This window comes from Empidonax traillii, unplaced genomic scaffold (assembly GCF_003031625.1).
Source record: "Empidonax traillii isolate 1590-97213 ecotype Southwest subspecies unplaced genomic scaffold, ASM303162v1 scaffold492:size733235, whole genome shotgun sequence".
In the NCBI taxonomy this organism is placed as follows: Eukaryota; Metazoa; Chordata; class Aves; order Passeriformes; family Tyrannidae; genus Empidonax; species Empidonax traillii.
This window is the reverse complement of record NW_020955685.1, coordinates 216,157-238,949: the sequence shown is the minus strand read 5'-3', so window position 1 is coordinate 238,949 and position 22,793 is coordinate 216,157. Positions and strand designations below refer to the sequence as shown.

The 22,793-nt window shown below is 59.8% G+C and overlaps 2 protein-coding genes across 2 annotated transcripts; one reads left to right on the top strand and one right to left on the bottom strand.

Annotated features, from left to right (window-relative positions):
• Positions 1 to 2,124: 2,124 nt before the first annotated feature.
• On the top strand, positions 2,125 to 2,907 carry LOC114063803 (claudin-4-like). Its single transcript, XM_027896334.1, has one exon. The coding sequence runs from the start codon at positions 2,125 to 2,127 to the stop codon at positions 2,899 to 2,901; it is 777 nt and encodes a 258-aa protein (XP_027752135.1). The 3' UTR covers positions 2,902 to 2,907.
• Positions 2,908 to 3,591: 684 nt separating this feature from the next.
• Positions 3,592 to 6,056, bottom strand: METTL27 (methyltransferase like 27). Its single transcript, XM_027896338.1, has 5 exons — positions 5,917 to 6,056; positions 5,718 to 5,846; positions 5,509 to 5,644; positions 5,285 to 5,377; positions 3,592 to 4,861 (listed from the first exon to the last, which is right to left on the bottom strand). The coding sequence occupies exons 1-5, from the start codon at positions 6,022 to 6,024 to the stop codon at positions 4,623 to 4,625; spliced, it is 705 nt and encodes a 234-aa protein (XP_027752139.1). The 5' UTR covers positions 6,025 to 6,056; the 3' UTR covers positions 3,592 to 4,622.
• Between the last annotated feature and the right edge of the window lie 16,737 nt (positions 6,057 to 22,793).

Sequence of the window (22,793 nt, the reverse complement as noted above, 5' to 3'; positions counted from 1 at the left end):
TTCACCTGCCTGTACCCTAAATTTTGGCTGTGACCTACTTTCGGGGCTCGGAGCGGCCGTACAGAGTGTGATTTCTCGCGGCAGCTCCCCAGGGCGGGGGCATCATTATCCTGGGAGTGGGAAGGCAGCGGCCGGGCTGGGAGAACCGGTCGGGGAGGCGGGAGCCGAGCGGTTCCGTGCACTCGCGTGGAGGGGGGCGACTCTCGGACCCGACCCCATCCATCGCCCCTCTCGACATCCCCTGAGCGGGGTGCCAGGAGCGGGAGAGGGTGGTCCCAGTCCCCCTGGCTGTGCTGCCGTCCGTCCCCGCATCCAGCCTTCCCGCATTAAACGGCAGCTGCTCAGACCCCGCTGTGCCTCTTATTCTTCACCCTCTCCAACACCCGCTAGCGGGACAGCCCGGTGCTCCTGTGCCGCGGACCCCCATTCCCTTCCGATCCCCCAAATCTGCTCTCCGGAGCCTCCCGCCCATCCTGTTCCAGCCCCGGTACCCCCGCCACTCCCTCCCCGGGCCACCCCGCGGGTGACAGCGGTGTCTCCATGGCACAGTGCCTTGGTGACGCCAGGGCTGTCCCATGCCTGTGTGACCTTCCCACCCGAGCAGGAGGAAGGCGGCGGGCGCCGGCGAGGGCGAGGGCGAGTCGAGGCGCGCTGGCCCCGGGGCCACCCCACAACCGCGGCTGGGAGCACCCCGGGGCCGGCGTGGGCAGCGCAGGGTGCTTTGCCTATCTCGCTTCCGGCACTGCGAGTGCTCCGCCTGCCTGAGAACATCCTTCCCTCCCTCCTCGGGGGGTGTGGGGACCAGGGCTGACTCCGGCTGCCTGGCTCTGGGGGTCTCATCTGGGTGGGGGGGCTTGAGGACTCCCAGCTCTCCCACCCCTTCACTGGGAATGGGAATGGTGGAAAATATTGCTGTGGCCCTGTGGTGGCAATGGCCAGGTGGAAATGTGAGTGTGATGCTCTGGCAAACATCCCTGCTGCCCCTTGGGATCCGTGGGGGCACTGCTTTTCCTTGGGGGGCCACTGCTTGTCCCTGTGTGGGTGGTCATGCACCCTGTTTTGGGTGTCTCTTGTGGCCCAGGTCCTGCTGGCTGGGAAAGGGTGCCTGGGATGGCTCCCATCGTGGTTTTTTGGCCCAAAGGGTCTTTCATGGCCCAAGGTCCCAGTGCTGGGTGTCTATCAGACCACCGAGGCATGAAAGGTGCTGGGGAAGGAGCGGGAACTCAGTGGGAAAGGAGAAGCTGGAGAAACCGAAACTGGGGTAGGACAAATGATGGTGAAACCTCCGGCAAGTGCCGCAGGGTGTGCCGGGCACAACCGATACCCCGCTGAGCTCGGGGCCATAAAAACTCGGCCGGTCCCGACTGCCAGGCACAGGAACACGGCGGTGAACTCTGCTCCGTGCTGGGCTGAGCTGGGTTTGGGTTGAGCCAGGGCCACGGCAGCCACGTGTGACTGTGGTGGAGCTGTCTGTGTGTCTGGTGTGTGCCTAGAACAGCACCCCTCTGCCAAGGGTGATGTCTGTGGTGACCCTGTAGCCCCTCGCCAGGGTTTGCCCTGTTGAGGCTGTTCCCGGGGCACTGAAAGTGCTGCACCCCACAGCCAGGATTGGAGCAGAGCTGAGCTCTGACCCATTTCCAGCACCCCAGAGAGGAAATCCCAGGTCCAAAGGGCACTGCAGCAACCTGCACTCCATCTGGGAGCAGCCAGTGCTGCAGGGAGGGGGAGCTGCCTTCCCTGCCCGTGCCCCACAGACAAATGCTCATGACCAAGGAGGCTGAAGCACCAGCGGTGGAGCAGGGCATGGGGTGGGCACTGGGGGGCTGCTGCCACAGCAGGACATGGGGTGAGTGTGGGGTGGGGAGCATGGCAGGAGGGGCACAGCGTGCTCCCCATCCCACTTCCCAAAAGCCATCACCTCTCTGACACTTGCCATGCACCAAGGAGGGGTGATGGCAGAGGCTGCCCTGTGCTGTGGGTACATTGTATGGGACAGTGGGACACACGAGGGCCCCTGCACATTGGTCTGCTCAGGGCCTGGGTCCTGAGTGTCCCCTGTGTGCCCCCATGCTGTCGTGCAGCAACATCCCATGCCACACATGTCCCCATGTCACTTGTGTCCCCATGCTGTCCTGCAGCCGTTCCCACCCCAGTGGGGAGTGGGACACACCAGATGAAGGCTGTGCTCTCCAGCAACCCCCTGGCTTGGGAGGGGGCCACATCCATGACAGCTGTGCCCTGTCCCCGCAGGTACTGACCCTGACAATGATGTCGATGCGGACAAGCGGGCTGGTGACAGCCATTGTGGGCTGGGTGGCCACCATCATCATCTGTGCCCTGCCCATGTGGAGGGTGACAACCTGCTCGGGCTCCACCACCATGGCGCCCCAGTCGTACTCGGACGGGCTGTGGGTGACCTGCGCCTATGATGCCTCGGGGCAGTCACAGTGCAGAAGCTACAACTCCCTGCTGGAGATCACCCCCGACCTGCAAGTTGCCCGTGTCATGGTGGTCACCGCCCTCATCACGGCCTTCGCCAGCATCCTCATCTCCGTCGTGGGCCGAGACTTCGCCAGCTGCATGGGTGGCATCGACAAGAACGGGTACACCGCGGTGTCAGGAGCCTTGTTCTTCGCAGCCGGTGTCCTGGTCCTCGTCCCTGTCGCCTGGACCACCAGCAACATCGTCAACAACTTCTACACCCCCATGTCGGCCGAGGCCGTCAGTAGAGAGCTGGGGGCTGCCCTCTACATCGGCTGGATCGCCATTGTCCTCTTGCTCTCCGGTGGGATTATCCTGAGCCGCTTGGGAACCCAGTCCCAGCAGGATTCCTACGTCAAGAGTTACAGAGGGGTGAAAACCTGTGGTCCAACTGGCTACCCCATGAAGGACTACGTGTGAGCCCCTGTGCCCAGGTGCCAGACCAAGGGAGAGCACCACTGTCCCTGCCCTGCTTCCCTGTGCCACCCCACCCCCATCCCCACCCCCATCCCCTTCCCTCTCTCATCCCCATCCCTGTCCCATCCCCATTCCCATCCCCATCCTTAGCTCCATCCCCATCCCATTCCCATCCCTATTCCCACCCCCATCCCCACACTGGCTGCACCCTAGCATGGTCCTCCAGCGTGTGCCCTTCCCCAGAGCAGGGACTATAAACAACCTGGTGCCACCGAGGCTGCCTGGGCTCATTCTGAACGGCGCGGTGTGGGGAGGAGGGTGATATACCCTGGGAGTGCTGTGCCCTGCCAGCCTGATGCCAGGTCAGGGCTGCTGCCTCAGTGCCTGGCACGTCCCCATGTCCCCATGGGGAAGCAGCAGTAGCCAGCCAGGGTGCTCCTTGGGTATCCCACGGCAGGGAAACTGAGGCAGGGAGAGGATGCTGAGAACTGAGAGGGGCACAAGGGGGACACCAGGTCCTCTGAGTCCCCAAAGAAAGGCCCAATCCCCACTCCCAGGCTCCTGGCCACCCACCCCGGAGGTTCCACAGCCCCATTGCTCCAGGAACAACACACAGCAGACAAACAGAAGGGACAGGGATTTATTGAACAGTCAAGTGCAGGGCTGGGGACAGCCACGATCCCCAGCTGCCAGGGATCCCAAGACCTGGGGGAACAATGTGGAAGGATGGCAAGAGCCATGGGAAGGGTCAGTGTTGGAGATCTGGGATACCTTGGGTGGGGGACAGGGACAGACACAGCCACCGCCTCCCACCTGGGAAATGCTTCTTTCCCCTGGTGGAAAGAAGCAACCTGTTCTCAAGGACATGGGAACAAGATGAGCAGGAACAGGCCTGGAGGAAGGGAAAAGGGAAATATTTTTACCCAAATATTCCAGCAAGAGATTTGGGTAAAAAACTTCCCAAGGGATCAGTGGGGGAAGAATTGTGTAGGCAGCACAGCAAGGGGCTGGGGGAACAGGCTGGGCAGGCAGTGCTGGGCGACTCCTGGGTGGGGAGCAGCCACCAGCTCCCCAAGTTCCTTTCAAACTCATTTCCCACCCAGACCATTAACTACAAAGCTCTGAGAAAATGAGTGATTTGAGCAGCTGCTGTGGGATGAAAGGTGGATGTGGCGCTTGGCAGCCTCTCCAGCTGGGTGCCACCTTGGCCCTGCGGCTCCTGCTCTGGCTGTGGAGGTCTCCTGCACCTCAGTGTGCACTGGGTTAACCCCTGGGGAGGATGAGGATGGGAGACCAACCTCCAGCAGTCCCTGGGTAAAGCCCATGGGGGGCTGAGAGTGGAAGATGAAGAAGGATCCAGTTTTTGACCACGAGTGCCAAGGTGGGCACAGAGAGACCTCCTGGACAGGAGATGGCTCTGAACAGCCATGTGGGTCTGCAAAATGTCACGGTGAGGGCTGAGGTGTTGGGGACAATACCTGAATGTCAGAGCTAATGGTGGTGCCCAGGAGACCCTGGTGAGACCAGGAGACCCTCCCCATGCTGAGGAGCAGACAAGGCCCTTAAGCCCAGACCTCTGGGAGAAGGACATGGGGAAGGCAATGGGGACACTCCCCCAAAATACTGTCCCCCCCAGCAGCTGCACTGCTCCAGGAGGGGGTCACTGAGCTGAGTTTTATGTGGGGGGCCAAGTGCTCACCCTCCCTCCAGAGCCATGCCAGCTCTCAGTCCTCCTCGAGGGGGGGCACAGGGCATTTCTGGTAGAGATAGACCACTCCGGAGATGTAGCCGGTGCCCCGGGTGCTCTCCTCCTCCGAGGTGGCCCTCTCCCAGTGCTCCACCTCCTGGGCCAGCAGCTTCTGCCAAGCTCCACAGCGCTCCAGCTTCCCCAGCTCCGCCTCCAGCTCCTGCTTGTACCGCAGGTTTGAAGGGTTGCTCCTCGTCGTCAGGCACAGGAAGCCTCCTGTGGGACAGGGTACAGGTGACACTGGCACTGGGTGTCCCTTCCTGGGGGTGGCAGCCCCTCGGAAAGGGTGTGGGGTAAGGGGAGGCAGTGAGAGCCTGCCAAGAGTCGGGGGGGTAGGGGACAGGCAGGACAGAGGGCAGGGGACGGGCAGGGCAGGAGGCCAGTGGGCACGGGACGAGCAGGATGTCACGCCTGAGCACAGGCTGTCACACACCAGCAGTGCCACTGTCACCTCCTGCCTCATCCCACTGCCCGGACCTGCCAGCGAGCACAGTCAGGGACCCCGTGCCATCACCATCCCCGGCCCCAGGGACAAAGCCACAACCTCCATCTGTGCCACGGGATCAGCGCCCAGCCGGAGATCCACATCCACCGGGGATAGGTGTCCCGGCGGGGAGGGGACACCGCGACCCCCCTTACCCGGCTTGGTGACACGCAGCAGCTCCGGCAGCACTGTGGTCGGCATCTGCCCCTCTCCCAGAGCCCCCACCACTGTCACGGCATCATACTGCTCTGCGGGGACACGGGGGTGTCATCGAGGGGTCCTCCCGAGGCTCCCCCGGCCCAGTGCCGGCCCATTCTCTGCGGACAGGGTATCACCGGGGGTCCCCCGGGGCTCCCTCCACCCAGTGCCGCCCCGTCACCTGCGGGCCCGGGCAGCGGCTCCCTGCCCAGGACACACAGCCGCAGCTCCTGGTAGAGCCCGGTGCTCCGCGCCCGCTCCAGCATCCCCGCGCTGCCGTCTACGCCGTGCAGGCAGCGGAACCCGTGGCGGTGGAGCTGCGGGGGCAGGCGGGCGTTATCCCTCATCCCAGTTCCATCCCATCCCATCCCACCCCGTCCCCTCCCGTACCTCCCGCGCCACGAGCCCGGTGCCACAGGCCACGTCGAGCAGCCGCGCCTCGGCGGGGGCAGCGGGGAAGGCGAAGGCGAGCGAGGCGGCGGCGAGATGCGGTGCGCGGTACTCCAGAGCCGCCACATCCTGCGGGGACACGGCGGTGAGCGCGGACAGCCCCGGCCACCCCCCCGCGGTGCCCCGGTGTACCGGCTACCTGGTCGTAGTCGGTGGCCCAGCCGTCGTACTGCCGGAGCCGCTCGGGCAGCGCCGAGTCCCTGTGAACCGCCGCCACCCGCTCCCGCACCCCCGACGGCAGCACCATCGCGGGGACAGCGGGAACCGCCGCGACCCTCGGACCCGCCACCGGGGGCGCCCCTCGTGACCACGACACGCCCCTCGTGACCAGGACACGCCCCCCGCGCCGGGGACGCGACACCCGACACCGGGGATGCGTCCCCCGTGATCATGACACGCCCCTCGTAACCGGGGACACGCCCCTCGTAACCGGGGACACGCCCCTCGAAACTGGGGACACGCCCCCCGACACCGGGGATACGCCCCCGGAACCGGGGACACGACTCCCGCTCCCCTTGGCTCAGTGACCCATCTCAGGACACGGCCCCAGCCCCTGAGAAGGGACCAAGTGCCCTGGCAGGTGACCAAGTACCCAGGGACGGTGACACAAAGTGCCCTGGGGAGGGTGACACCACATGCCCACGGGGAATGGCACCAGGAGCCCCAGGGCCACCACTGCAGTGTCCCCTGTCTCTGCTGCTCTGTCCCGCGTAGGGGTCAGTCCCCATCCTGTCACTGGAGTCCCTGGTGCGGGGACAATCCCACGGACATGTCACCTCTCTCCGGCCCCCTGTCCCAGCCCCGCACGGCCCCGATGCCGCGCTGTCACCTCCGTCCCTGCCGTGTCTTCTTCCTGCGTCCCCAAAGAGTGGGGACACCCCCGACCCCTCCTGTCCCACCGCCCGTGACAGGGTCATCCCAGCGCAGAGCGGCTCTCCCGGACCCCAGGGAGGGCACACCCACCACCAGGGCAGGTCCTTCCCCCACGGGCTGGGGGTCATTCTGTGCTGCCCTTTGGGGACAGAGAACAGGACCGTGGACCCTCGGGGCTGGGAAGGAGAAGGAGGAGCATCTTGGCTCCTGCAGGGAGTAGGGAGATGGACTTAGTGGGTCCCTTCCAAATTGAGGTGTCCTGAGTGTATATTCTACATGAAATTTGGGTTTTGCTCAGGACAAGAAGCAGCCCTGAGAGCCAATACGATGCACGGGGAGGTGGGTAGGGTGTCTTCTCCAGCTCATCCCTCTCCAAAATGCCTGGTCCAGGTGCCCAGAATCTGTAATGCACCAACACGCTTGTTATCTCCTGGAAGTGCCCCATGGGAGTGCTCACTGGGGAGTCCCCGCCGCTCTGGGAGCGACTCATCCTCTACTAAACCAACCTTTGGTGTCGTAGCGAGGACGTGGCGTGTGGGACAAGCCACAGCTCTGCCCCATCGCCTCCGGCTGCTCCCAGCGGTGAAGGGAACGGATCCAGCCGCTAATTAATGACTGGAAGAAATTGCAGTGCCCTGATGGAGCCCCGAGGCCGCGCTGGTGGCCGCATCCCCTTGGCGGTCCCGGTGTCCTCCCGCTCTCCTGCCCTCCAGGTCCCCGAGGGGCCCTGCCCGCGGCCCCGCGTGGGCTCAGCGCAGCCCCCGGGCCGGGCAGTGCTGCCCGGGGCCCTCGAGAGGGAGCCCTCCACCCGCGGGACGGACCCCGCGCCCGCCGGGCTCCGCTGTCACCTCCGGGGACACCCTGGGAGCGGTCCTGGGGGGTGGCACAGAGACGTGTGGGGCTGGGGGGCGGCGAGGGGCCGGAGCCACGAAAGCAGGGATTATCCCACCCACACTGGGGACACACGGGTGGCTCCAGGATGGCCCCCGCTGCAACCCTGTGACAGCTCTTGCCACTGCAAAATGCTACCCTACAGGCATTCTGTCCCCTCTGCACCCACCGGCGTGGGTCCAATCCTGCCCCCCCCCACTTGGCCCCCCTCCCCTGGCACGGCCTGGGGAGGGTCTTTAACAACAGCTTGCACGTTCCCATCATGGTTTTCACCACTAACAGAACCTTCACTTACAAACCAGGGGGAGGGGGCACTGCCAGCGTCCCCCTGCCCCCAGCTCTGCTGTCCCAGGTGGGTCGTGCTTTCCCTGAGCCTCGACCCCCCCTGGATCCAGCCCCGGATCAGCCGACGCTTTTCCAAACATCTCCTTCCCAGGGCTGGCTGGCTCTGTCAGAGCTCACAGCTGTGCAAACAGCTTCATCACCACGGCTCTGGGCTGGCCTGGGACCAGCTTGGACCCAGCCGGGGTCTGGGCCGGACCCGGTGCCAACACTGGGCTGTCCCCTGAGGGTGGTGGGGGACAGACACGGCAGCAGGTTGTGGCAGCTCGGAGCGTTCCCAGGGCTGGTACGAGGCTGGACTTTGTCTTGACACGTGGCCTGGTGCTGGAGGGCTCCCCCTGGGGCACGTGTGTCCTGCTCCCATGGTGCAGGTCCGTGGGGCGCTGTCCTTGTCCCTTGCCTGGGGACAGGGCGTCTGGCTGTGCCTGGTGGGGTGCATCCCCCCATCCTGCTGTGACCCTGCAGCTCAGTCCAGCTGAGCTCCCCATCACCCCTCAGCAGGGAGCCTGGGGGGACACGTGCCCCCAAGGCTGGGGCTGAGCACCCCGAGCCCACAGACCCCTGATGTGACCTCGCCTGCCCTCCCTCACCAAGGAGCTGCTGCAGGGGTGGAAGGGCAGCTTAGGTGGGTCCCTCGCCCTCAAACCTGCTGCTGAGCTGCAAAAGGTGATGGGAAAGTCCAGGTCTGAGCTGGGTTTGGGTCCTCTGCAGGGCCAGGCCAGTGTGGGCAATGGACCCAGACCCCTGAGTGAGGTGTGTAGTGGCAGCAGTTCACCAGGCAGGTGGGCTTGCATGTTCCAGGGCCTTTGCAAGGCATCCCTGGCACATCTTTGGCCCTTGGGCTGGGGCTAACGCTGTCCTCCAGCACCAGCAAAAGCCGCTGGGATATTCCCAAGCCTCTTCATCAGAGTGGAGCAATGGGATGAGGGGTCCCACAACCTTGTGTGCCTCAGAGTTACCCACAGAGCCGTGGATGAGTCCAGTGGCATCAATTAGTGGTTGTCAGTTGGTTCCCAGCAGGAAAACAGAGGGGCACAAGTGCCCAAGGCTTGTGCTTTTATGGACACCCTGATGCATCCAGAGGGTTTGGAATGATGTCCACCACGCTCATACCCCTGTGTCAGGGACCATCAGCAGCCACAGGGGCTGTGCTGTGGGGTGAGGGGCGGGATGCAGACTGGAGGCTGCTCTGAGCATCCCTGAACACATCCAGCTCCTGCTCTGAGCAGCTCCTCATGCCTGAGACCTCACAGGACCACAGGCATCCCAGTCTGGGTGCTGTTGCTCCCCTGCCTTGGTACCCAAATCCATCCCCAGAGCTTATGGAGCAATCAGATCCCTTCAGTGTGTACTTTTCCAGCCCTCCCAGGTGCCTCCTCTCTGTTTGCTCCACCTCCATCCCCCAGACTGGAGCACTGCCCTGCCCCACACGTGCTGTGGGGTACCAGCCTGGTGGGACGTGGGGAGCCCCCTTGGGCAGGCAGAGGCAGAGGGGAGGTTTAGGTTGGGTATTAGGAGAAATTTCTTCACTGAAAGGGTGGTCAGGCCCTGGCACAGCTGCCCAGGGCACTGGTGGAGTCCCCATCCCTGGGGGGATTTAACAGCCATGTGGATGTGGCACTTGGGGACGTGGGTCGGTGGTGGCATTGGCAGTGCCAGGGAATGGTCAGACTCGATGTTCTCAGAGGGCTTTTCCAACCTTAATGGTTCTGTGATGTTTCCACGGCTGAGGAGGTGACAGGCAGCAGGACCAGGATGGCTTTCACACCCCAGCGCTGCTGTGGGTTGCGGGGGCCCCACACTCACACCCTAAGAGGATGGAGCATTTTCCTTTCCCAGCATCCAAATGTGTCCAGGGCCTGTCAGCCCTTGAACTGTCCAGTTCTCCCCTAAAGCCCAGCCCCCTGGTGTCCAGGGGCTGGCGGATTTTGCCCACTAACACACGTCATTCATCACCATGACCCCCCCTGCTGCATCACTGGGCTCCTGCCCGACTTCACAGTTTGTAAATCCTGCTGTTGCTGTGATTGATGGCGCCCAGGGCTGCTGTCACTGAACCATCTGCCCTGGCCCCAACACCCACGTGGCTCAGGACCAGGTAGGAAGGAGAGGCTGAGATATAAATCAGCACAGCCCAGCTCAGAGCTGGACGCAGATCACACCGGTGGGAAGGGCGGGCAGACGGGGGGAGCAGCTCACGGAGCTGATTCGTGACCTCTTACAGGGCTGGGAAGGGCTGTCCTCCCACCACAGAGCTGCCCACATCCCACACAGCCCCCTAGGACAGGACACGTTCCCTGGCTGTGGCCTGTCACCGTGTCATATGACAAGACATCCCTGCCACGCCGAGAACACCCCCTGGCCACGGTGCTCCCACATCAGCCCCAGCCTCTGTACCTGTGTCACCTGCACCCCATCCTACCCACACCCCCAGCGTGTGGTGCTCCTGCCCCTCCTGCACCCCCATTATATGATGCTCCCACCCCCCCAAAGGCCAGATCTTTGGTGTTCCCATTCCTCATGCACCCCCAGTCCTTGGTGCTCCCACCCCTCCTGCGCCCCCAATGCTTGATGCTCCCTCCTTTCTCATCCTTGGTAGGAGGGATGGAGGATCCCTTGGGTGCTTCACCCCCTGCCCATCCTGCCCAAACGAGGCAAGTCTCTGGGGTAGTGGAGCCAAATAAGTCAAACCATAATTATTTTCTTGAACTGAGCTGAACTTGAGCTGAGTTCTGCCCATTCCAACTGAACCCAATTGCCACCTCCTCTCTTCCCGTGACCGGGGACTTCCCCTTCCCACCCTGACCACATCCAACACACCTGGAGAGCTCAGCTGTCACCCACACATCCCCTGCCTGCTCTGTCACACCCCACCACCTCCCACACCCACTTCCCCTCCCTCACAGCCCTTCCCACAGCCAGGTGGGGTTCCCCCTGCTGCTGCCTCCCTGCTCCCATGTCCTCAGCTCATCATGAGCACCTTGGCACAGCTCAGCCCCGTGACTCAGCACCCTGCAGGGGACAGCACCCTCGTGACTCAGAGTCCTTCGTGGAACAGCACCTTCGTGACTCAGTGTCCTCTGGTCCACCCCAGTACCTCGGGGAGCGACTGCCACATCCTGGGAAGCGCCAGGGACAGGCTGGGTCAGATCCAGGGGGTGGAACCTGGAGTTAGTAAAGTCCAGCTAAGTAATAAGGAGCAAACTTTCACTGGGGCAGGAATTAATGAGTGGATTAGTGGCTGTAAATAAGCAAGGGATTCCTTGTGACTTGGAAAAGATGACTCAGTGCTCTCGTGGAGAATGGTTGATGTCCAAGAGGACACCGCAGTGATCCCAGGGCAGTCCAGACCTTACCTGGGGAGGTCCATTGTGATGATCCTAAAGCACTGCTGGACATTTGGTGAGGTCAAGCCACCCCAACTCTGTCTGCTCTGGGACTGAGATGGTATCTGGGTATCTGAATCTTCAAAATCAGTTTGTAATTTCCTCCAACTCCCAACTCTACAGCTATTTAGGAAGGAGGATGGGCTGCTGTGCCTAATTGCCACTATTTATTTTATCCTCAGGCTCTTGTAGTATTTCCTGGAGCCCAGTCCTTTCTTTCTCATGGGGCATCCATGAATCCCCAGCAGCTTACCTTTATTAGGAGGGATGGGGGATCCCTCTGTTGCTTCATCCCCTGCCCATCCTTCCCAAATAAGGATGGGGGTGTGGTCTGTGGGGGAGTGGAGCCAAATAGGTTAAACCATTATTAGTTTCTTAAACTGAGCTGAACCTGAGCTGAGCTTTGCCAATTCCAGCTGGAGCCAAATCACCAGATGCAGACTGTGTAACACATCCAGGGGAAGCAAGCAGAGAAGCTAAATGAGTCCCTTTGAGTGAGAGCAACGGGGTGAGAAGGTGACAGTGGGTTGGGTGACAGCGATCATGGGCTTGAGAGAATCCTAGAAAGGTTTGGGGTTGGAAGGGACCTTAAAGATCATGTCACTCCGCCCCCCCCGAGTTCATCCATCCTAGAGCTCGATGACATGTTGTCTTGGGGCTGAAACAGTGTCAACCAATCCCTCCTGGCTGTTGAGTCTTGCCCTCCCTTTGCTGGAGGATTCCAGCGCTGGAGGACTTTGCCTGGGGATTGCATCTTTGGATTTCCTGGCTGGAGCTGCTCCTCTGAATGCTCTCCAGCCCATGTTGATCCAAATGACCTGGTTAGGCAGGCTAGTGGTGGGTCTATCCTAACTCACAGCTGGAAGAGGATGTGCAGTCAGTGTCTTGGAAAAGGAAAGGAGGGAGAGCAGCAAAGTGAAGGCTGAGGGCTGGGAACGGCTACGTCACAACTCCCGGGAAGCACGTGAGAGGGAGGATAGCACAGGGCAGCTGCCTGGTCCTTCGGAGAGAGCTTTGAGGGAGTAAGTTCAGGGAAAGGCCAGGAATCTGGCAAAATGGAAATCTCAGCAATTATCTCAAGAAGGAGGAGGAGGAGGAGCCCAGACAGCGGAAACAACTTTAAATCATCAGCGACAGGGTAACACGAGAGCATGGGCAGAGGCAGCACGACCTGCTGGAGATGGCTGAGAGATTTCCAGCGGTCTGAAGGGAAGGTGAAGATGCTCCCCGGTGGTCCTGGCAATCCATGGTGGTCCCTGTGGTACTGGGGAGGTGTGATCAGGGCTGGCTCTGGGCTGGCTGGTTGGTTACTTTCCTTTCCTACACTGAGTGGGGCACTCAGGTGATGTCCCCTGCAGGGCTGAGCTCAGCCTAGGCTGGGCTGGAGGCAAAGGATGCTTGGATAAATCCCAGATTTCCAAAAGCCTGATGATGGGCTTTTGTCTTAAGGCACTTTGAACACGGGCTGAAGAAATCTCGTCTGTGGATTATCTCTGAGAACAAGTAAACCAGGAGCTCACGTGTGTGCAAAGGGTGGGTTCAGCTCAAGTTCATGGAAGAAAAATCCACCAGGGATTATCACAGCAAAGGGCTCAGCCCTGGCTCAGGAGGTCCACGAAAACTGCTGTAAGCTGGGAAAGTATTTGAGGATGTGTCAGCCTGTGTGGGTGCTGTGTTTGTGCTGTTCACCCCTGCTGGAGGGGATGGAGGGGGGAGCCTTGGGGCGGTGCAGGGGAAGGCAGAGAACCTCTTACAGCACTGGGAAAGGCAGGTGGGAAAGACACATCTCTGACTCTCGAATGCAGGAGGGTGTTTGATGCTGTTTCACAGGACCATGATTTCCTGGGACTGTTATAACCCGTGTGCAGATGAGGTTTCCAAAGAGCAATCCTCAACACCCTGCAATTCCCAGACTCACAGCCCTCTGAGAAGCCTTGAAGGACCAACTCAGAGTTCTCAGTAAGGCTGATATGTTGAAGAAACAATCTTTAAAAAAAAAAAAAAATCCCCCCCCCCTCCTTGCTCAGGGAGAGTCTATAAAAGGAAACTCTCAGGTCAGAAGGTGCAGCCAGGCTGACCATGCTGGAGAGGACAGGGCTGGAGGATCCCCGTGGGGATGGAAAAGCAGGGTCAGGAGGAACCTGGTCTGATCCCTCAGCAAAGGAAGGACTCTTGGTCTGCTGGTAGAAGGAGGATTTGGGGGTCAAGGAGTCAGAGAAGACTTCTGTGATGGGATGAGGGGGAATGGCTTCCCACTGATACAGGGCAGGGTTAGATGGGATATTGGGAAGGAATTGTTCCCTGGGAGGGTGGGGAGGCCCTGGCACAGGTTGCCCAGAGAAGCTGTGGCTGCCCCATCCCTGGAAGTGTCCAAGGCCTGGTTGCAGCAACCTGGGCTGGTGGAAGGTGTCCCTGCCCATGTTGCAGTGAGATGAGCTCTAAGGTCCCTTCCAACCCCAACCATTCCATGATTCTATGATTCTAAGCCACTCAGCTCATACTGGCCACTCTCCACCAGTTCCTGAAGCCTTGGCCATACGTGGGGTCCTTGCTGTGTCCCACTACACAGCCCTGGGGGCTTGCACAGTGCAGCACCACTCACAGCACCCCAGAACGCTCCAGGCAGTGCCAGATCCTCTGTGTTCTTTGGCCCCCAGCTCCTCAGCCACCTTGCCAGGTATGTAACTATCCCAGCTATTTCCTGCTGTACAATAAAAAAAAAAAAAAAAATTAAAAATTAATTAAATAATCCAACCTTTGGCCCTGCTCAATATAAATCCAGGCTGCAGCTGCCCAGCCCCCCTGGCTGGCCAGGGAGCATTGCAGACAGATTGCGTGTGGTGGCAGCACAGCCAGAGCCCCGTGCCCTGCTTGTTCCCTTTGGCAAGGGGAGCAGGAGGGGCTGCCACGGTCGTGGCCTGGATCCAGCTCCCAGCACAGCTGGAGCTATTCATGGGCTGTGTTCCCACTCCCAACAGGCACATCCTGGGATGCTCCTGCAACCGCCTGGGGACGGGGACCAGGCGGCCCTTTGGGGCTGGCAGTGCCCTGGGGGCTGCCCTGTCCCCTGGCAGGGCGTGTGGGCAGAGAGGGGCAGCTCCCCCCAGCGCTGCCTGTGGAGTCAGGGGTGAGGAGAGACCCCCTCAGAGTCGATTCCCAGGGACTAATTTATGTTTTCTGTCCTGTAACGAGAGCGCTGGGGGTCCAACGGGGATTACATCCCATAATCCCAAACTGGCAGCCCCCTGTTCCCAGGCTGGTATGAGGGCACTGCCCAGAACCCCCCCTGTGATGTGCAGGGGTCTGTCCCTGTGGGAGGGGGTGACAGACAGTGCAAGGCTGGACATCGCTCAGGAGCTTTGCTGGGTGAGGGTGCTGAGCTGGGATGTGGCTGCAGGGCCCTAAACGGTGTCCTAAGATCCTAAATCCCCCGTGCTGAGCAGCCCAGGGCAGTGCAGCCCCAGCAGATCTCTCAGACCACGGTCACTGATGGGATTTGCCATCCCTGGGCTTGTCCCCAGTCGCCCTCTGGGCCCGTGGCTGGAGTTGGTGGGAATGGACACGGCTCTGGGGGAAGCACTGCAGACCTGTGGCCACTGACGATTTCTGACCTCTCTGATGGGGTTTTGGGTGGGAGCAGCTGGTTTCCCCACACCCTGCCAGACATCCAGTGGGAAGGCTGAGACAGGCTCGAGCTCAGGGCTGCGTCTCTGGGTGCTCAAGGCTGGGATTGGGGTGTAGGACAGGGGGGCTTCCTCCACCTGCCTCCAGCTCCCACCCTGCAGCCCCCAGCTGCTCACCCACCTTGATCCCTGCTGACAGGGGGCTCAGGGTGCTGTCCCCACCATGGCTTTGGCTCTCAGCCTCCTGCTCCTGCAGGGATTTTTAAACTTACAGGCTGCATCCCTGCAGGCAGGAGCCCGTGCCTGGGGCAGGTCTCGTTATTTTTTCCGCTCTTTTCTCTGTCTTTTGTTATTTCTTCTGCTCTTTTTCCCCAGCAGAGCAGGCAAGCTACGGTTTAGGATTCCAGTTGCACCCTAATTGTGCTGTTATCTCTCTCTCCCTCACCCCCCCGGGTCTGGTTTCACTCATGCTTGGGGTCGATGTCTGCCCTGAGGGAATGGATGTTTCCCTTCTGGCTGTTCCAAAGCTTTCCCTGCCTCTGCCCTCTTCCACTTCCCCTGCTGCCCTCGCTGCCCTCTGCACTGCCCTTGGCTCTCAGCCCCAAATCCCTGCAGGGCAAAGGCTCCAGGGAATCACAGCCCCTGCAATCCCAAACCTCAGAGGCTCCAGGGAATCACAGCCCCTGCTCCCACCCATCCCCTCACCAGAGCACACGCTTGCTTGGACCAGGAGACTTGTCCAGGGTGTCAGAGCAGGGCCGTGGGGGTCAAGAGGAGGAGGAGGAGGGGACCAGCAGGGAAGAGGCACCGGGAGCTGCACTGTTCCATGCCCCATAGATTCTGGTAGCCTTGGCTTGCTGGGCTGCAGCAGGACCAGAGGTGATTGTTTGCAGCACAGGGAACTGTCTGACTTTTCCCTGATGGAATTTTTTCCCCCTGTGAGAACCACCAAACACTGGAACAGGGTGGTTGGTGGGACGTTGCTCTTGGAGATGTTCAGAGCTTGACTGGGTACGGCCCCAGGCAGCAGCCTCACCTCGGAGTTGCTGTGCTGGGGCAGTGAGGCTGGGTCAGACACCTCCACGAGCCCCCTCCCACTTCAGGGACTCTGGGATTTTCCAATTCCCCACAGGGGACAGTCGTGCCTGAGGGGCTGAAGGCTCTGGGAGGTGCCACCACTAGGGGCTGTAACAGAAAATCCAGATCATGAAGGAAGTTTTGCATAAAAGGTAAAGGGAGAAGATGCAGGAGGAGCCCCCAGGCCCCGGGCTGTCCATCACAGACTGCAGCTAAAGCTGTTTGCCCAGCACACCTGCCTGGGATGGGACATTCCCCTCCTGGCTCTGGCACCTGACCCGGCTCCAGGGTGTTCCCGCCCCACCAACTTTGCCCATGGAGCTGCACATCCTCTCCAGGGCACCACGGCAGGTTGTTTTGGGCTCCTCCCAGACTCTGGGCATGAGCTGGTGGCCCAGGGATGATCCTGCTGCCCCGTCAGCAGGAAGACTCTGCTCTCCTCACTGTCCTCTCAGGCTCTCCGGGTCAGACCCTGCACAGGATGTTCCCCACGGACCAGCCATGGGACCCCAGGGTTCAAGGGCTTCCCTTTGCCTCTCTCACATCCCTCTGGGCAACAGCAGCTCATCCCTTTGGACCTGGTGTCCCCAAGGCTCAGGAACAGCCCCTGGACCTCTCCTAGGGTGGCTGGTGGCCACACAAACCAGGACACATCCCCCATGTCCCCAGCAGTTCCCAGGCATTGCTGGGCCAGGGCTGGTGTGACACTGCTCGGGACACTGAGATGTGTGTGGGTGCTAATCTTTGGGGCCATCAGAACAGGCACCAATCCAAAATCCAGCTCTAATTTGCCTCTCCCAGTAATTCTTCCCGACAAAACAATTAAGTTTCTCAGGCAAGAGATGTTCTCTGCGAACGGGCCGTGCCAGATGCTTTTGCTTTTCTTTTTTTAATCTGTGGTATTTAAGGACCTTTTCCTAATAGTCACTCATTATTTTATGAGGCACAGACCGGTTCTGCCTGCCCTTTTGAAGCTCAGTATCACACTCATGTTCATTTGTTGTCTCAGGGCTTCCCTAACTCTATGTCAGGTTTTTTTTTTTTTAATAATTTTACATAAACATTCTCGATTTGTAAAGGGCTGGGCCCTGCGAGACAGGGCAGGGAGCGGGACGGGCTCCAGCCCTCCCAAGCCTGTGTGTTCTGCAGCAGGACTGAGCTCAAAGCTGGAAAAACTTGCAAGGCCGGATCACAGAGAAGGCCCCCGGCCAGAGGAGTGGAAAACATGAGCTGGGGGTGGCTGCCCTCGGTGTGCACGGACTGGCACTGCCCCCAGGGCTCTCTCCATCCTTGCCCACCTCTGGGAATCGCAAGGTGGCAGCGTTGCCCAGGGGCACACTGTTCCCTGTCTCCTCACCTGGGGGTTTTTGTGACTCCACCTTCCTGCCATCCACCTTTAGTGGCTTCAGTTCCTCCTCTGGGGCAGCTCATCCTTTGCTCTCCCAGCCTGGGACCCACTGAGGCTGCACTGGACGTGCTGGAATCTTGCTGGGCTGCTCATCCAGTGCTGTCCACACCTGCCCTTCCCAAGGCCCTTTTCCCAGGGGTGTTTTCCCCCATCCCCAAACCCCCCTCCCTGGACCAGTCTCAGAGCTGCTGTTCCTGCTCCTGGGAAAGGGAGGGTGCAGCTTTGGGGAATGGCACCCCAGGGGTGTTCAGCACTGGGAATGGCACCCCAGGGGGATTCAGCACTGGGAATGGTATCCCAGGGGGATTCAGCACTGGGAATGGCACCCCAGGGGGATTCAGCACTAGGAATGATATCCCAGGGGGGTTCAGCACTGGGAATGGCACCCCAGGGTTGTTCAGCACTGGGAATGGCACCCCAGGGTTGTTCAGCACTGGGAATGGCACCCCAGGGTTGTTCAGCACTGGGAATGGCACCCCAGGGGGATTCAGCACCGGTGCTGTTGGGAATGACACCCAGGGAGGGATGCAAAGGATTGCAGCTCTTGGAAGAGGTGTGTTAGCAGGGCAAGAGAGCACCTGGATGGGGTGTTGTGTAGGGTGAGACCAGCTGTGTTTTGGGGTGACTCTGTGCTGTCTGGGCACCCACAGTCCCTGACATCTGGCCCACTAACTCCAGCACTGCTGCCTGCTCTCACAGAGGAGCTGAGCTGGGCTGGGCTGAGTGGTGTTTGACTGGTGGTATCCCAAGGATTACCTTGCCTGGCCTTGCTGGAGCCAGGAGGGGGGTTTGGGGGTGCCGTGGAGGGGAGGGAGGGGTTCTGTGGCCCAGAAGGATGTGACAGGAGGGCACAAGGTGTGCAAGATGTGGACTTGACATGAGCAGCCCCATAGCAGGTCCCAGCCCTCCTTTGCCACCAATGTATCCCCACGGGGAAGGGGAAGGAGCTCCAGGGAAGGGGTGATGGGTCCCTCCTCAATGTCCATCACCCTCAACCTGAGGGCTGTGCTGCAGGGAAAGAAACCCCAAACGTCCATGGCTGTGGCAGGTGCTCCTGTGGCTCGGTGTGACCTTTCCCAGTGGGCTCCATCCCAGGGATTCAGTCACTCCATAAATCTCCCTTCCTCTGCAGAGCAGGCCACGGAGAGGCAGCCCTGACTCAGGGCTGGGAGTGTCCGTGTGCTCCGCTATCTCAGCGGAGGAGCCGTGTGTGGGGATGCCAGCATTTCCAGGCGGGAGACAATCGGGCTTTATTTCCCTGCCACAGAGGAAAAATAATAAACATTCCTGGGGTTTGTTTTCAGGCTGCTTTGTGGAATAAATCTCAGAGTGTTATTGTCTCCCTGGGCTCCCCTGTCCCGCAGAACTGCCTGTTCTCACTCCATGAGTCACCGACGCCTGCGCTGACGGCACCTCCGAAACCCCGCGTGGTGATCCAGGGATAGTCAATGTCAGATGGGCCATGGAGCAGAGCTGCTCCACATCTGTGGGGAGCTCAGGTTAGCACCGGTGTGTGTCAGGATCCATCAGCCCCCTGGACACCTCTGCTGCCAGCACCACATGTATGAGTTCAGGGAGCCTGGTGGGCAGAGGGTCAACCCCAGGTGTGGTGCTACTGTTGTGAGTGACCTGTGCTGATGATCTGAGCCCCTTGGCATGTCCCACGAGGCAGGACAGGGTGCACGAGTGTCCAGGAGGTCGGGGTGTGCACGTGGCTGGAGGGCTGAGCTCAGCCCCAGCATTGCTGAGCGCATGGCCCAAAAATAGGTGGTTTTAGAAACACGAAGTCTCCTCGTGCTGTTGCTCAACCCTCGTTACAAATACAGTGGCAGGAGACACTCAGTGAAACCATGGCCAGGAGCATCATGAGTTTGGGCAAACAAACCAAGGGAACAAAGGTGGCTGGGAGGGACTTGGTCCCCAGGGCTGCCAAAAATGTGGCGAGGGACTCTGTGAATTAAAAAAAACCCAATCCCAAAGGTAAAGTATTTAAATACCTCACAGGGATGGAAAACGGGATGAGGAATGAATGAAACGCTGCTGCCAGCAGGGACTGTTCAAGCTCTGGAAGAGCTGATAAAGGGGCTGGATGAGCACTGTGACCCCGGGCAGGCAGTGGCTGCAGGGAGATGCTCTGGCTCAGCCCAGGGGCAGGAGAGGAGCAGACAACTCCTGATGGCCTTGGCATCCACAGCCCACCCTGCAGGCAGCTTAGCTCCTCTAATTAGAGACAGGGTCCTTTAGGGGAAACGTGATTGCAGCTTACAGGAAAGGCTTGAGGAGGGAGAGTCACTCCCTGGAGCTGCCTAGTAGAGGCTTAAGGGGTGTCTTGTGCAGTCAGAAACAGCACTGCTCGAGAGCTTCTAAAAATCACAGATGAGAGCTTGTCATTCCAGATCTGGACACCGTCAGGGGAAGGAGCAAGTGGGCTCTGCTGATGACAGGAGACCTGCTGGGCCGGGGCTGGGGGATCTGTAGGCCCCCAGAGCAGTGTGGCTGTGCTGGCCCCGGCCATCAATGAACTGGAGTGTTTGTTTGGACATCTGAAAGGTCAATTTGCTGAAACGCAAAACAATCGCTGGCGTGACCGGCCGGGACTGTAAATTTAGAGTGGGAGGTGTTAGCAAAACCTGGGACTCATTCAAGGACATCTCAACAGTGCCCCAAAAGCCATGATTTCATAGCCCGAAATAATTCTTCCAGGGAAGAGGCTGTCAGAGGCGGTTTGGATGGGGATGTGCAGCTGCAGGGGGAGGGCCGGCCTGGCCTGGCTGGTGCAGCAGGTGGGAAGAGAGGCGGGAGAGCCCGGTCCAAACGTGGGACGGAGGGAGGGAAGGAAGCTGGAGGAAGGCCAAAGGGTTTACTCTGTTTTGCTGCCTTGGAGAGGGGCAGCCTGCCTTCCCCTCTTCCTCATCCTGCTGCCTCAGCCCTGCACGTTGGAGGAGTGAGTCATGCTGGGCAGGCAGAGTCAGATGAGGGGAAGGCTGGTGGTGTGGAGCAGCCACCGGATGGGAGAAGAGGCCTTGGTGGCATCTCCTGGGACAGTGGGATGTTGGTGGCTGGTGAAGACCTCAGAAAGGGGTCACCTTCACCTTCACCTGAGAGCCAGCAGAGCATCCAGGCTCCTGGCTGGGCTGGCCCATTCACCTGGGGAGGGCTCTGGCAGGCTGGCTGTGGACAGACACAGGATAAGGTTGTAGGTGTGGTGATGGAATACCCATGGCTGGCGATTCCAGCAGAGTCCATGTGGCCCACGGGATTCTCCCAGCTGTCCTGACATGTCTTATGCAGAGCAGGCAGGAGGTATCTCCTCTGACATGGAGAAAGGTTCCATCTGAGAGCCTGGGATGTGTCAAACCCCAGGCCCAACCTGGAGAGGGCAGAGCACACCCCAGGGAGGAGGGGGAACAGGGAGGGCTCCAGCGACAGGCAGGACTGCTGGTGGTAGAAGAGGAAGCCAAAGAAATCAGGGAGCTGTCACTGGCTGGGGGCAGTGAGAAGCATTTGAAAACACGCATTTAGGGTGACCGAGTCAAGCCAACCCCAAATCCCAGCCCTGCGTAAAACAAATGGAGCCTAATTGTAACAAGGAAAACCATAAGTATTCCAGAGAGAACCCCACCCTGGGCTTGGGTCAAAGCAGAGAGGCACGTTCAGTCCTAGGGGTGGGGAGAAAGCAATTAGCATCTGTAATTGGGGAGGCCGTGTAACCACAGACCAACAGGGCTGTTTCATTTACACCCTGGAGCCGGGAATGAGCTGCTGGAAGAGCCCCTGAAATGCTGACATTGACACTGATCAAGACTTGGAAAGACAGGACAACACCGAGGGCTTGGAGACCTGCCAAGAGCCAGGGACTGGTGGAGAGAGGGGGATGTGCAACCAGTCGTGATTGTCCACTGGCCATGGACCCCCCGTCCCAGGGGCTGGGAAATGAACTGCAGGATGTGGGGAGTGGTTTGTCCTGCTCTCTCAGAGGGGCCTGGGGGGTGACATCACCATTTTTATAGGTACTTACACATAAAGATGTTTCCTGGAGGGGGACGCTTTTGGGAGTGTTGACAAATGCCTGCTACGGTCCACTGGCTAGCAACCTAATTTAGACAAATTCAGCCTTGAAACGAGCTGCAGTTTCCCACTCCTCCAGGGTCACCAGGCACTGGAGGAGATTTTGGATGCAGGGAGGATTCGCCATTGCCTGGAGCTCTGGCACTGCCACAAAATATCTTTCTGTGAGCTGGGCTGGGGCCAGCCCGTAGGAGAAATTCTCCAGGTAACCTTTGCAGATGAGGATCAAATCATGGTGTTCATCCCATTCCTTCATGGCCCTTGTGGGGAACCAGCTGGTGTGTGCACAGCCTTTAAGTGTCATAGAACCACTGAATCATTTAGTTTGGAAAAGCCCTCTATGTCCAACCATTCCCTCACCACTAATCCATGTCCACATCCACATGTCTGTTAAATCCTGTCAGAGATTGGGACTCCCCCACTGCCCTGGGCAGCTGTGCCAGGACCTGACCACCCTTTCTGTGATGAAATTTTCCCCAGTATCCAACCTAAACCTCCCCTGGAGCAACTTGAGGCTGTTTCTTCTCCTCCTGTCCTTTGTTCCCTGGGAGCAGAGCCCGACCCTGCCCTGTCTCCCCTCTCCTGTCAGGGCATTACCCTTTGTTAGGGGGCACCCAGCCAAAAAAGGGTCAGAGAGCTTGCAGGAAAAGTGGGCCCAGGTCCACGTCCAGCAGCAAAAAGCTTCTCAGAGCCCAGGAAACCCACAGAGGACCATGAAACCAGGATGGTGGTGGACACTGGACATGATGCAGGAGATGGACAAGACAGTGCAGAGGAACAGAAGACATTATGGGATGGAAATATCAGCCACCAAAGGTGACAGTACAGACAAGCAGCAGAGGATGCTGGGACACAAGGGTGGCACTGACACCACCTGTGTGTCTGCAAAAGGAGCTCAGTGGGACAGAGAAATGCCTGCCTGGAGTCACCCACAAGATGGCACAGGCAGGATCAGGCTCTTTTCCCAGAACACCCATGGATACAGTTGGATGTTTGCTGCCATGCTACCCATCTGCCTGGGGGCACCTTTGCTGTCCCACCCCCTGCCCACTCTGTCCTGCTCTGCTCCTTCCTCCTCAAAAAAAAACAAGGGGCAATTTACTGATTCTGTATCTCCGTGGCCGGGGCACATTCCACCTCCACCTTGAGGGTGCCCCTTCCTCCGGGAGCCCTGGGGAAGGGGAGGGCTCTGGCCAGTCTCTAAAAGGCTGTTTCAGTGCCAGAATAATGTTGGGCACGTTGCCTGGTGCCATTTGCACAGCCCGTGCTCTGGCCGGTCCCCAGAGCCGCCCAGCGCTTTATTTCCGTGGCTCTGGTTCAACGGGCGGGAGGGAGCGACGAAAATAGA

What these genes read in the sequence shown, in the direction of transcription:
- METTL27 (XM_027896338.1), bottom strand. Translation starts at nt 6,024, where the DNA reads ATGGTGCTGCCGTCGGGGGTGCGGGAGCGGGTGGCGGCGGTTCACAGG. An exon ending in GGGCCACCGACTACGACCAG is followed by an intron (nt 5,847 to 5,916) that starts GTAGCCGGTACA and finishes GTGTCCCCGCAG; the next exon opens with GATGTGGCGGCTCTGGAGTA. An exon ending in GCTGCGTGTCACCAAGCCGG is followed by an intron (nt 4,862 to 5,284) that starts GTAAGGGGGGTC and finishes CCTGTCCCACAG; the next exon opens with GAGGCTTCCTGTGCCTGACG.
- LOC114063803 (XM_027896334.1), top strand. Translation starts at nt 2,125, where the DNA reads ATGCTGTCCTGCAGCCGTTCCCACCCCAGTGGGGAGTGGGACACACCA.